The 14,481-nt window shown below is 54.3% G+C and overlaps 1 protein-coding gene across 2 annotated transcripts in view; it reads right to left on the reverse strand.

Moving 5' to 3' along the window:
• Positions 1–2,207: 2,207 nt before the first annotated feature.
• ATOH8 (atonal bHLH transcription factor 8) overlaps positions 2,208–14,481 on the reverse strand; it is a 29,422-nt gene continuing 17,148 nt past the window's right edge. Inside the window, exon 3 of one of the 2 annotated variants that reach the window (XM_053664692.1) lies at positions 2,208–3,206. In XM_053664692.1, the coding sequence (XP_053520667.1) occupies positions 3,133–3,206 (74 nt within the window). In that variant the 3' untranslated portion in view covers positions 2,208–3,132. The remainder of the gene's footprint in view (positions 3,207–14,481) is intronic. The other variant, XM_037159735.2, reaches the window with a different exon arrangement.

Consider the following 14,481-nt stretch of genomic DNA (forward strand, 5'->3'; position numbering starts at 1 on the left):
AGAAAACTGTGTAGAGTCTGACGATGAAATCTGAATCTATCTGAAAGGAATTCCCTTACCAGGAACGTACACAAGTGTGTGCCTCAAAGTGCGTGTGAACATAAGAAGGGGTGTGTGTGTGCACAAGAACACGAGCTGCTGTACTGGGGAAGAGAAAAGAATGGCATGAACAATGAACCCATCATACACCTACATGTGCACGTGCACACACGCCCCCTCGTCTTTGGCACAGCCCGTATCCCATGTCCGTGATTCTAGATCACTTTTTTGTCAGAACTAAGCCTGCTCAAGCCAGTGGCTCTCAACCTGCCTGCACGTTAGAATCACTTGGGGAGCTTTTACACATTCCCGTGCCCAGCCACACCGCAGACCAATACATCAGAATTTCTGGAGATGGGACTTCAGCGTTAACACTTAATATCAACTTTAATAATCTCCTCGGGTGATTCCAATGTCCTGCAAAGGCTTAGTATTCCTCTGCACAGAAAACTTCAATTCATCCTTCAAGACCCAGCTCCCCGGCCCTTTCCTAGGAAAAGGCCTTCTCGATACCTCCCCAGGGAGAGTTAGTTTTTTCTTTCTTGAAGGTCCCAACACTATTTTACCCACATGACTGTATCATAGTTATTTTCTTATCTGTCTGCCTATGCAGATCTTTGAGTTCTGGGAAGACAGGGACTACATGGGATCCATTTCTTTTCTTTTTTTTTTTTTTTTGAAGATTTTATTTATTTATCTTTAGAGAAGAAGAGAAGGAAAGAAGGAGAGAAATATCAATGTGTGGTTGCCTCTCGTGAGTCCCCTGCTGGAAACTGGCCTGCAACCCAGGCATGTGCCCTGATTGGGAATCGAACCACAATACTCTGGTTTGCAGGCCTGCACTCAGTCCACTGAGCTACACCAGCCAGGGCAATATGGGATCCATTTCTGCGTGGCCAGCACCCAACTTAGTGTGACGGGCAGCTGACGATCAGTGGGTGCTTTGAATGAAAGGGAGGTGTGCAATGGAGGCCATCAACAGGAGAGGAGAGGGGAGTGGAGGCCCGGACTGTCTCTGGGAGGTGAGGACATGGGTCTGGTCCCCTGAGCGGGGGATGGAGTACTCCCCACTCACCCTTTAGTAACAGAAGGGGTCCTCCAGTGCCAACAGGTTTGATGCCAACTGGTCCACATTTCCACTTCCCTAGAAGTGCCACAAGCATGACTCAGAGGTTCAGAGGGACGATTGAGTGGGGCTGTTGGCCAGTCATCCCAGGATGACTGACCCTTCTTAACTGTCCCCTCTCAACTCCCATTCCAAGTCCACACTGTCTGGTTGGCTTCCAGGAGCTTATGAAATTGGAATCTATCTGAAATGGAATTCCCTTACCTGGGAAAGCACTGTGTCTGGGGGTGCATGTGTGCACAAGAAGGGGTGTGTGTGTGTGTGTGTGTGTGTGTGCGCGCGCGCACTCTGAGGAGCGCCCTGAGCAATCTTGTCCCCCTGGTTCTGGTCCAGAGCTTGGTCCTCGGCAAAGGGCCATGCAGGGGAAACGTGAGCACAAGAGGAGACTTCTCCCTGCCAGTCCCGCCCGCAGACACCCCAGCCCAAAAGCCTCCGGAGCAGACAGGAGAGGATGACATTGGGAGGAACGAGAGACAGAGGAGCATCCTGCACGAGTACAGCCTTCTTTCCGCACCACCTCCCTCTGCTGGGGCTGCCCTGCCTCCCTCCCACAGCCCTTCCACGCAGTCCTCTCCTGGTTCCATTAACCTGCTCCCATCCGCTATGGGTCCTTGTTGTCCCTGTCTTAAGCATGCCTATGTGTCAAGGCTACTCAAGGTCTTTGAGATGGGACGGACTGGGGGCTGGAAAGAGGAGCACAAGATTTAGAGTGAGGTCACCCCGATTTCAGAACCAGCTGTCACGGACCGGCCGTGTCTCCTCTGGGGCCTCAGTTTCCTCATCTATAAAATGAGATTGAAAATACAGCTCCTGCCCCCTATCGCATAAATGTGTGGTATGGATCAGGTGAGGTACAGAGCTCCTGACCAGGCCTCCAGCTGAGGTCATGGCGAGGGCCCCCTCTAGCCCTTACACACACGGACACACTTACACACTGCCCGCTTCCTGAAGGGCCCCCAACCTCTAGGAAGAGACCACTCTCTCTCCTCCCCTGGAGTCCCCCCCACAACTGAGCAGCCAAAGTTCTGGTCACCCACAGAGTACACTCAACACAAGCATTTTCTTTACATGTTGGGACTTTTACTTCAATTTGAAGCAGATGGTTGAGCACAGATGTGAACAGCTTTGGCCTTTTGAGCAAAGAAAGGAGCAGGCCTTGGCTTTGAACATGCCCCACTCCCCCACAAACTGGCCCATTCCCCTGGTCCCTTCCTCCCTTCCGCCCCCTGCATAACTAGTAAGAGAACACTGGCCTCCAAGCAGGGTGCCAGCCTGTTTGCCCAGTCAGAAGGGTGGGCCATGGGCAAGGAGAGGCTGGTGGGGAGCACAGACCCTTAGGGAGGTTGCTTTACCCCTTCCCATGATGCTCAGGGCCCAAGAAGAAGCCTGGGCCCAGGGAAAATCGAGAATCAGGGTGAGAGGCCTGGGCAGCCAATGGGAGGGAGAAAAGGGGGCTGGGGTCTCAGGCCCCACTCCCTACAGGCTCTCCCAGCCTGCCTCTCACAGCCCCCAGGAGGCTTATCTTGAACCCAAGCAGCTCAGGGTCCAGTGTAGAGAGAGGTCCAGGTTGGAAGGTCAGGTGCTTGCAATGGTCACCAACGTTCATCCTTTCTGTGAGTTTCTGGTGGAACTGCTGACTCGTCTTTGGCTTGAGATGGAACTCAGGCAACAGGAAGAGCAAAAGTCTTAGGGCAACACTGTGGGGTTTTCTCACCCATTTCGTTCAGTGTCTCTGTGGTGTCTTTGGCAATGAATTTCTGCAGCCGGAGGCTGGGCCTAGGGCCCCAGGCAAGAGGAAGGCTGAGCTCTCTCCTTCCCACCAGGCAGAGGGCAAAGTGCAAAGTCCTGTGGAGCGGCTGGGGAGGGCGGAGGGTGTGAGGGAGGCGGTGTGCCTCTGTCTGCCCTGAGAGACAGTGGTCTGAGTTTCTGGCGGCATCTTGAAGAAGAGGAGGCTGGACTCGGTGAGCTCACCTTCTCCTCAGGTTCTGCTGAAAGGAGGACACACAGATGTGTCCCAGGTCTGGGCCAGGGCCGGTCACTCCTGAAAGAAACAACCAGGCGTCAGAAGCTGCCCCTACTCATCCTGACTGTTGTTTCCGGAGGTTGACAGGTACCAGGCACCAGCACCCTCACGCTTCCTCTCAATCACCACAGCTGCCCTGGGGGCGGGGGACCCATCCTGCTCAGGCAGGACACTGTGTCTGGAAGGCTTCAGAGGGTGGTCGAGCCAGCATTTGGACCCAGGACCAGCTGCCTCCAGGGCCTACACTGTCCCCTTACCATCCCCCTTCAGCATTTCAGAGCCACTGCCCATGTGTTGGTTTCTGGGAATGGGCAGGGCTGCAGGGGGTAGAGGGAGCTCAGGGACTGGTCCTGGGACTGAAATGCCCCGGCACGCCTCTGAGGGCTGTGACCCCACAGGAACCTCCGTCACAGCTCCCTCCCCTGTGCTGTCGGACAGGAGCGCCACACCAGGTGTCAAGAGGCCAGCTACTTGCAGCCGGTCCCCCTACAGCTACATGACCTGAGACAATCCACTTAACCTTCCGCACCTCAGTGTCCCCATCTGTAAAATGACACAAATGGAGCAAGTTGATAATGTCCAGACTTTCTTTCAAGCATTGGAAATGAAGTTTGAGTTGTGAACCTAACACAGAAAACATGGTTCTGGTCTACTTGGAGCATCGGAGCCGGGGTGAGGGGGGGCACACGGAGAGGGAGACCCAGCGCTGGGTTACGTTCCCTCCAACGCCACATTCCCTGGGGCATCTTGAGAACCCAGGGCTCTAAGCACGACTGGAAAATCCCTGCGTAGACCACCCTTAGGTTCCTCGCAGCTGTGACCTTCAGAAACCTCACTCTGGCCGCTGAACGTGGTGCTGCTAGTGAGAAAACTGACCACAGGGTGTGACCTGCTACCAGGAAGGACCATCAGATGGGGAAGGTCATGGGGGCTGCTGGGGTGTGAGCTTTAGGGGGAGGCCAGAGCTGGTGGGGAGGCTCTGCGAGAGCTGCAAGTCAACACGCGAATGAGTAGCAGCAGTCCCTCGCGCCGGCTCACATGCCCCTAATAAAGCAGCTCCTGACGCTTGTAACAACCCTGAACAAACAGCCAAGCACTTACTTTTGAAAAAACACATCTGTCAGGCATCTCCCACATGCCAGAGAGCTGCCTCACACCTCCACCTTCGAGGTGAGCCATCCCGGGCTTGGGCTCAGAGAAAGAAGCACTAGAAGTTGGCAGCATTGGGGTTTGAATCCAAATCAGCAGGGCTGATCCTGCTGAAACAGAGGCTTGAGAGCCGGGATGGAGCCAAACCACGAGGTTGGAGGGCCTATGAGCCATAGACCTGGAGCGGTCCGCTCAGCAGGCAGCCAAGGTGCGCGGCCGGGGGCAAGGCTGAAAGAGGGGTCCAAAGAGGGCAAGGGAGCTGGGCCAGGAGGAGGGCGTGTCCTCCAGCTCATAGAGGCTAAGAAGCAAAAAGGGAAAAGGGGAAGGAGGGAGCACCTTGATGTGGTGAGACCAGACTCATTCTCCCAGCCCGCTGTGGTGCAAGGCTGGCCCTAGCAGGAATCTGCTTTTTGTTACCGAGTCTGAGGAGGCGGATTAAGAAGCAGGAAAGGAAACCCGTGGGGATGGCACTGGGTCTGTGGTCCACGGGGTGATTTACAGCCCACGTCATCCTGGCGCTGGATGCCTGGGCGGGCCCTGATGAGGACAGCTGAGCTCCCTCTGGTTTAGCCTGCCTGTGGTCCGCGGGAAGGTGTAAACGGGTCGGCTGGAGTGCCCCGGGCAGCCGAGGCCCAGCTACAAGACCTCTGTCAGCTCTCAAACCCTACTGAAGCCACAGCTACCACCCACGAGCCAGGGAGATGAGGTTTCTCTTGCCAGGGAATGACCTCCAATTCTTGACCCCCCCCCTTTCCTCTCAAGTCCACACTGGACCTGTGTTCCCACCACCCACCTGGACCTGGCACACGCATCATCCGCCTGAGGAGCCTTAAATCCATTAGAGCTCAGTGGGAAGAACACTAGGAGGTCTTCGGAGCCAGGACCTTCTCTACGATGAGCCACCTGTGTGACCGTGGGGAACTCCCTCTCTCTCTCTGTGCTTTAATCCCTTCACTTGTACAGCAAGGGGGTTGTATGTGGACTCCCCAAAAGGTACCCTGCAGACACCAGTCAGATGAGACATATCTCATAAGTGTGGGAAATACTGCAGACCTTGGTCCCATCCTGCAAAGTCACTATGTCCACTAGCTATTAAAGGGTCCATAAAGTCCTGCAGTGAAGAAACTCCTGTGGCTTTAGTTCCCTGGTATTCTCTGAACCCATGTGATTGAGGACGTGATTGCAACCTCGTGAGCAGAAACTCACTCAACCTTCTGGTACAATGGAGCTTATCTAAGGCAACACAAGGGCCAGGGGGGAGTCACAGGGAAGGCAGCAAAGGGCTTGCAAACCTCAGTGGGGGCCATCTGTGGCCCTTCCCCCTAGGTGCCAACCAAAAGCAGCAGGAGGCCACTTTCAGGAACCTGCTTCTTTCCTGCCTGACTACCAGCTGGCCCAGTCTCTCAGCATCCCAACCCCAGACGCCTAGTGGAGACCCTGACTGGTGCAGCCTCAGCCATAGTTCTTCCCCTGAACCCATCAGCTGTGACTGAGGAATGGGAGACCAACCCGTCTGTGCCATCTCTTCAGAAGGAGATGAGGGTGTGAGGGTGTGTGGGGGCCTGGAGGGGGTGGTCAGTGTGTGTGCACAATTGAAAATACGGGGGTGAGGCTGACAAGTACTCCCCGCTATCACAACGATACCACAGATACCTGGCAACATCACCTCTGTGTGGGAGGCACAACGTGGGAGGGTCTCAGGCGTCCCTCCCACTCTGGCCTTTTGTGGGTATTATTTCTGCTGGCGGCCAAGGCTCTGGGTACAGCTGGGTGAGGTCTTGGCTCATTGTCCTAAGGAGCCCCGTGCATCACAGCCCCTCACCTCAGAAGATGCCCTTTCACCGCACATCCTGCTGCAAACACAAACTCAGAAACACCTGGACGAGACAGCCCTCCAGCCCCTCTCAGCTGGTCTGACGTGCTGAGTCTGATAGGGACGATTTGGTCAGTGTGGCAACATGGTTGAGTTTATCGCGTGCAGACATCATCTCTGTCTCTGTTCACTCATTTGTAGTCTGAACATCTGCTCCACAAGAACTTGGACGTGGCCCATGTTGTTCACTGCTGTAGTCCTGGTGGCTAGCACAGTGCTGGGCACACAGCAGTATCTCAACAAGTGTTTGTTGAATTATTGAACAAATATTTCTAGTTTCGGGGTTTTTAGTTACTGGAACTTTTAGATGCCACAGGATATGTTTCCTATTTCAAATGTAGCATTTGAGCATTTTTGTAAATGTGCCTGTGCTCTAGGGGAACGTTTAGTATTTATTGTGAACTCTGGGACAATTTTGCATCTTTTTTGCTTTTGTTCACTTTCAGTATTTTATTCCTAGCTATACACCCTCTGCTTACTAAGTTGGCCTCTGGCTTTAAGTGGACCGGGTTCCTCTCTCGATCACTTCATGGTGCCACAAAGCAACTTCGCCGCACTGCGGACGTCTAAAAAAATCATCTGCCTTCCAAATTACTGTACCCTTTCAATTCATTTTCAGTTGCTGACGTCCATTTTCCGTACTTAACCATTTTCCGCCACTTCCAAATTAGACATTTTATTACATTTAAGCAATTCGGATATAGCTTTCTACCTGCAGAGAAAGTTATCTAATAGGATTTAAATTCTACAGATTTTTAAATTGCTTTGTCCTAAAAAGCAAAGTCAGATTTCAAATGTTATTTGAAAACTAAAATAAGAAAGACACACAAGGAGAGCACAGAAGTATTTCTCAAGAGCCACACTATTAAGCATTATTTTACCTTTCACTTTGAAATACACCAAGACCTGGGCTACAAAGGGGGTTTCATGTCCCATCCTGAACTCGGAACACTGGGGTGCGTTCATCTCGGCCACACGTCAGTGGGCTGTGGGGCCCTGGGAAGGCCGGTTAACCTTTCCGGGCCTCGGCTTCCTCACTGTTAAAACGAGCAGAGTAACGGTGCCCACCTTCTAGATCATTTACAAAGAATCGGTGAGACGATGGAGCCGGGCCCCCCTCAGCCCGGAGCACGTGGAAGCGCTGGAACGTGTGGGCTGACGTTCCCACAAAGGGCTGGGTCCTCAGTTTCACTAACTGGGATTTGAAAACACAGAATAACAGGCTAAAAAGTCTCAACACAAGTAACCAGAAACGGTCACTTCGAACTAACTGTGATCTTAACCGACTGGATTTCAATGCTTTTTAAAAAAAAATAAACACAATTTTAAAAATTACATATGTCTATCAATCTGATGAATGGATAACCAAAGGATGGTGTATCTACACAATGGAATATTATTCAGCCATAAAAAGAAATGAAGTACCAACATACATGATAAAACATGGATAAATCTGGAAAGTACGCTAAGTGAAAGAAGCCAGACACAAGAGACCACGTATCATCCGATTCCATTCACATGAAATGTCTAGAGAAGGAAATCTAAACATTAGTGGTTGCCTAGGGCTGAGGAGGAGGGGACGGGGTAGGAAGCAACATCTACAGCACATGCATGGGATTTCTTTGTAGACTGAGGAAAATGTTCGGAAATTGACTGTGGCTACAGTTGCACATATGTGTGAAGACATAAGTAGTGCGTGTTAATTGTAGAAAAAATTATAAAATACAGAAGAGAGAACAGAAAAAAATTTAAATCACTTCAACTTCCCCACCTAGAGAAAACCTCTAACAACTCTGGGTGACCATTTCCCTCTGCTTAAGTACACCTACACGGTATTTTATGAAAGTAGAGTTATGTTGTACAAACCGCGCCGTTAGCTGCTGTTTGTATTTTCTCTAACAGCCAGTACATCTTTGCATTTGGCAGATCTGCTTCCACATCTTCTCGTTAGGACCAGGCTTTGCTGAGGCTATTCTGGGCACAAGCGCAGGCTTGGCCTTCCAGCCTCCGAACTTCCCAGGGAACTGGAAGCAGGTACGACCAGGCCACCCCCAGTGCCTCCCGCCCCGCCTGGCCTGGGCGCCATGGGTGACAGGCAGGAAATTTATGAGCAGCTGGAGTTGGCTGCTATTTGCCGAGGGCAGGAACGTGGCGTGAATCAAGGATCACACTGTGTCCAGGCTGGGAGGGCCCTCAGAGGTCTCAGGCATTTAAGAGTTGAGAAGTTATGGCCAGAGCCCCTCATGAGCCAGAAGAAACTCCCTGGGGACCATGAATTGCGAGAAAAATTCATTTACTTAAAAAAGAGTTATTGAGTTCCTCCTGGGTGCCAGCTCTTTGACAGACACTGGGGTTATAGTCCCTGTCCCAGGGCAGTTTACTGTCCCAATGAACCCAGGGTAAAGCTGAAAACCACTGCTGTCCTGACCCTGCTGTTGGTCCCGCCCACTCCCTGTTGTGTTCCTCAGGCTGCTGACCAGCACAGCGCTGAGCTGGCTGGGACCCCGGCTACGGCGAGCGAGCAGCGGCCTGTGCCCAGAGCCGCCTGCCCCACTCGGAGGCCGCCCTGCCGCACAGGCCCCAGATCCCCAAGCTGGGGCATGGGTGGGTTCGGCAGGCCAAACCCCTCATTTACTGTGGCCAATAGGTGTGTTCAAACCTCGGAGTCAGCCAATGACACGCAGAAGAACTTTCTGACCAGTGAGAAACAACCGCAGCATCAATGGCGAGGATGACAGCAGGTAACCCCGGGGACCCCTCCGGTGTTAAGGCACCAGGATGGAGCTGGGTCTTGGGTTTCCTGTCTACGCATGTCCACAGGCCCCACACTGTCCTAGAGCCTTAAATGGAGTTACTCCTGCCCCCTGGAACAAAAGCTCAGGGAGGAGTTTTGTTGGCTGTGACCCTGCTGCCCCCACCGCTCGCCCCCCAGTCCAGGACAGTGAGGGCCAGCTCCAGTCCAGCCTCTCAACGCCCTGGCTCCCACCTCCACTGCAGGCTGGGGAACGTGGTTGCACTCTGAACTCCTGAAGTGCTTCATGCCAGCTCCTCCTACCTCCCTCCGTGCCATGAATCAGTGTTGGTGTGAGTGCCGTCATTTCCTTGCTCGCCCCACACATCTTCACCAGAGCTCCTGAGGGAAGGGGCCACATCCTCTTCCACACCTCCATCCTCCTCCACACCTCCATCCTCCTCCACACCTCCATCCTCCTCCACACCTCCATCCTCCTCCACACCTCCATCCTCCTCCACACCTCCATCCTCCCAGGCCTGGGGAGAGCAGAGTGGCTCAGCTCGCAGGGGTGTCATCTTCAGGCGGCCGGGCCAGGCACCTCCCTGCACTCCTCCACACGTGCCATCTCACACAGTCCCTCGAGTGGGGCCACCGCTGCTTTCCTTGTCCAGCTCAGGAGACGGGACCCTGAGCAGTCTCCTCGCTTGCCCTAGGTCACACTGCTAGGATGCAGCAGGGCAAGGCAAACCCCTGACCCTCGGGGAGTTCAGCTTCTTCACTGGCAAACGGGACCAGCAAGTCCCCAAACCATCCACCACCTTCCTTAGTTCTAAGACAATTGCAGCCTGAGGGAAGGTGGATAGCCGTAGACCTAGACGTCCTGGCACTCCTGGAGCCAGGGCCCAAGCTCATAAGGAGTCCACTGGGCCTTTAAGGGAGGGCCAGGGAGACCCGAGGCCACCGCCGTGCTGACTCCTTCTTGGGCTGCAGGCCACCCTCTCTGGCTGCCAATCTCTCTGTTTCTCTCCCCACGCTCTGCCTGTATGTCTCTGTGCCAACTCTCTCTTGGCCTCTCCTGTGTTTATCTCTCCACGTCCGTCAGCCTATCTGTCTTTCTTGGCCCCTACCCCAGCCGCAGTGCAGGGCACCGCGAGGGTCGAACTGGCCCGGTGGTGTCTGAGGCCCAGCTGCTGCAGCTTCCCATCTGCTTCCCATCCTGTGATGCTGTCCGGCCAATTCCACTTGGCTTCAGTGCTGCTCTTCCAGACCCAGAAGCTCGAGAAACTCATGACCTTGCCCCACCGCCAGAGGAGGCACCCAGGATGGAGGGGATCAGACGGCTGGGCAGATAGACCAGCCAGGCGAGGAGGGGCCTGCCCCAGCGCAGCTTCCCAGCAGGCCCTGCCCCGTAACCCTCACACTGCACACACGTGCACGCAACCAACCACCGTGTGCGGGGACCCCGTGTCAGGCCTGCCTCCGCAGGGCTGGGGACTGCTCCCCATCACTCTCTGCCTCTCTCAGCCCTCCCCTCCCCAGTCCTCACCACAGAGTGACAGCAGGAGTGATGGGGCGCCAGGCAGACAAGCCAATTCATGCCACAGTGCTGGCTGGCCAGCCTGTGTGCAGACCACAGCGTGTCTCCCTGGGGAAGGAGCCTAGCTGGGTATTTCAAGACCAGTGGCAGCAACGATGGGGTGGGGTCACGAGGAGACCCCACCCGGGAGAGGCCACGAGGCCCCTGAACAGCCCAAACATCAAATGATTTCTTAAAAAACAGCGCGAAAATGCAGTTCTGAGATGAGAAAAACCCCTCCTCCGGCCCTTCCCAGCATCCATAAGCCCTTCGTAGATGGATTCAGGGAGGAATCAGACATCTCTGATCAGGACTGTTTACTCACTACCCCGACCATTAGTGACAATGCTGAAGTAGCTCCCAGCTGCCTAAGGGAGAGGCCAAGACTGGGAAGGGCTTTTGCCCACACTCATGTGTGTACACCCACACTCATGTTATATACCAACATGCAAGCGTACACACACGTACTCCCGCATGCACACCCACTGACATGCAATGCAGCATGGTGGTTAAATGCATAAGCTAGGCATCAGACAGCCTCTGTCAGAATCCTGATTCCCCCATTCTACCAGCTGTGTGACTTTAAGGAAATTACTTAAGCTCTCTGTGCCTCGGTTCCTTCATCTATAAGGTGGTAATAACAATAATCTGCTACATGAGGTAGCAGAAAGGTTTAAGGAACACAATGGCTACAAAGCCAAGCACTCAGCATTAGGCGGTCACATGTCAGAGCACACACGCGTAGGCCTATGTTTACATGTGTCTCCCCCCATTCGTCCATCGGTCCAAGGCAGGAACTGTGTCTCCAGTTCCGATTGCCAGGGCCGGCTCAGTACTGGCACAGAGGAGATGCCCACTAACTACGGTGGAAGACAACTGCAAACACTGTATTTCCTCATGCTTCCATTCTTCCATTCATTTGGCAAATATTTTCTGAGTGTTTAGACCAAGCCAGGCTTCACCAAAGGTTCACCGGGGATCCTAGAGTGAGCAAAACATGCAGGGAGCCCTGAGCTCCGCACGCTGACATCCTGGGAGGAGCAGCCCCTACGCAGAAGCAAGTGTTCCTAACGAAAGGAAGGCCCTGCTCTCTGTGCCAAACAGCTTGGGCAGGTCCCTTCCCCACAACTGGTGCACTTCCTCACATCCTCAGCCAGATGTTACTGGATGTACTTTAGCTTCCGCTGGACAACTTAGGTCAAGCCCACCCTGGTTCTGGAGACTTCTGGGGCCCTTTGCCCCGATGGCCCCAAGCCTCTTGGCGCTTCCCAGCCTCTGGCGTTGCTCCTTTTGTTTTCCTGTTTCTTCCCAGACGATTAGGCCGCTGGCTGTGATTCTGGGTCTGTCACTGCACCTGCTCCAGGAGCTGGCCTCCCACGTCAATAGGTCGCTTCTGTTCAGCTACTCTGATTTGAGACCCCCAGGGGGTCAAGCTTATAAGAACAGACTGTAAGTAGAAGACTCCAAAGAAGGTCCAGACTGGACTCTCCTGTGAGCTTCTATGCATGGCCTCTGTGCCATTCAGCTCTGTGCTCCAAAGGGCAGGGTCTTTGTCTCATTCTCCAAAGGACCCAGCACCCAGAGCCATGCCAGGCGCATAGTAAACACTCAAAACTATTTCCTCTTAAATAAATGCGCAGGACCCTCATGCTTCCTTCCTCCTTTTCTGCTCATGTAACTGAAGAGACTAAACAAGCGAAGAATCCCTGTGTGTCCGTGTACAGGGAGTCGACTTGCAAATAACCACACAGGCTGCACACCCACGTCCTGTGTGTGCATGGTGGTAGGGACAGGGTGGCAGGAGCGCGTGACTGTCATGGAGGAGGAGGGTGATTCTCAGCAACACTTTGTGGCTGTTCTACCTCTTCTGGAGGCGCTCATGGGGTTGCCCCCATGGGCCCAGCTGCCTGGCTCTGCCCTGCATGCTACCAAAGGACCATCCCTAAGGGCTCCTGACCCCTGGGGGAGAGAGGCAAGTTCTGAAACTCTCCAAGACCCTCAGTTGTCTCCCAGTGGGCACCCCCTTCCCACCTGGGCAGGGACTTGGCCCCCCACAGGGGAGGCCCTCCCTCAGATCCCGGCAGGCGGCACCCACAGGTGCACCAGCTCACCTGTGCGGGGGCATGCATGCACACCACACAGTCACGGTGGGCCGCAGAGACAGACCTGGTGTCCTCTGCCTGGCAATGGAATCAAGTCCCGGTGGGCAACCAAGCTGGTACCCATTCTCTAAGTCACAGGGTAGGGAGGGGACACTCAGAGCCCCTCTGCCCACCTTCCTGATGAACCAGGAAGCGGTGTCCTCCAGGAAGCCCTGGACCGTGCTGCGCTTCTAGCTGACAAACCCTTTTACGGCCATTGTTTCCACGAACGCTACTCACCCACGAACATTTTTACTCGTGTTTTATGAGGAAAGTGGGCCTTGGCAAAAGCAAGTGACGGAAGTTACAAAGTTCAGGAGTGGCTGGGCTGGGAAGCAGCCTGCTTCTCCCTGCTCCAGGCCCCGCACTGCCAGACGCCCCCTGCAGCTCAGCCCTTCCCCTTGCCCAGAGCAGAGGACAGTGACAGTCTGGGTTCGGAGCACTCACTTCATGGGCCAGACGAGCCTGCCTGGGCCCCCTCCAGCCCTGCCAGCTTTGTGGCTCTGAGTGACTTCACACCTCTCTGGGTCCCAGCCTCTTTCCCTAGCCCCATGGTTAATGCTGCGGCCCTCACGAGGCTCGGGAGAATAGCGGGCACGAGAGGTTCCACAAACTGTAAAGCGCTGTGCCGAGGCAGCCGGCTGCTGGGCTCCCTGAGCCCCAGTGAACAGAAAATGGGGCTACTGGCCCCCACTTGGCAGGGCTGCAGTGAGAAGTGGCCAAGCTCAGGAGACCGAGCTTCCGCCATGGTGCTGAAGGTTAAGACGCTGGTTAGCCCCACTGGTCACACATCAGGATCAACGCTCCACGGATGGGCCACGTGACTGTTCACCCTGCAGCCTTCCCAGCGGAGAGACCCTCCTGTCTTTCTCAGCTGAGGAGGAACACCCGGTAGGGGGGTGTCTGGGCAGGACTAACTGAGCCGGTGAAGAGTAGTGTCCTTTGGGGTGAGGCCCCGACCCACCTTTGGAGGCAGCGTGAGGAAGACGAGTTCAGCGCTAAGGCAGCCACTGTGCAGCCGTGAGGCAAAGACCAAAAGAAGCCTGCAGCCCCGTGTCACCAGGGCCTTCCGAATGGTGAGAAATGGGGGCTCCTGGAGCTTGAGGGTTTTGTTTGGCCCGACATAGCTTTCATCGCAGATTCAGGAGGGAAAGCACAAGCCCCCCAGAGGTCTGGGGGGAGACCTGACCTTTTTCTAGCTGTGTCCTAAAGCCCCTAGTTTATCCTTCCCTGGAGCTTTTGCCTTCAGCTCAGGAATATCCAGCCCCACAGTATGAATTTCAGTGGAAGGAACTATGTAATTACTCGGCTGCTAAGTGACAGGAGCTGGGACACACACGTGACAAGGCTCACGGTCTAGCTCGAGGTAAGCACCAAACAAACACTGTCTAACAGACAAACTGCATCGGCTGTATCCCGTAATATACTGTGTAACATGTCACCCACAAACATAATGTAATGCAATGCTATGAAATGAACTCTAATATATCACATAATGGAGTAACTCATAATAGGGCATTTTCTATCATTACTTCACAGCATATCATATGTTGCTTTCCTGAATTAGACTGCACACACCCCCGTGGTGAGGGAAGTGAGGTGGTCATGCCGCGGGTCCGGACAGGAGGCTGGAGCAGGGGTCAGAGAGGGCTTCCAGGAGGAGCCGAGCCTTCCAGAATGAGCAGGAGGTAGGCAGACGGAGGGGGGAGGGCGTGCCAGACAGCAGGGATGGCATGAGCACAGAGGTCACAAATAGCCCCTTTGGGAGAGGAGTTCCATGTTGTTGAAGTGTAAATTGGGACACAGGGAGTGACCGGCTG

Source organism: Artibeus jamaicensis, unplaced genomic scaffold (genome assembly GCF_021234435.1).
Source record: "Artibeus jamaicensis isolate MK-2021 breed Jamaican fruit bat unplaced genomic scaffold, CSHL_Jam_final contig_384, whole genome shotgun sequence".
NCBI classification, from domain to species: Eukaryota; Metazoa; Chordata; class Mammalia; order Chiroptera; family Phyllostomidae; genus Artibeus; species Artibeus jamaicensis.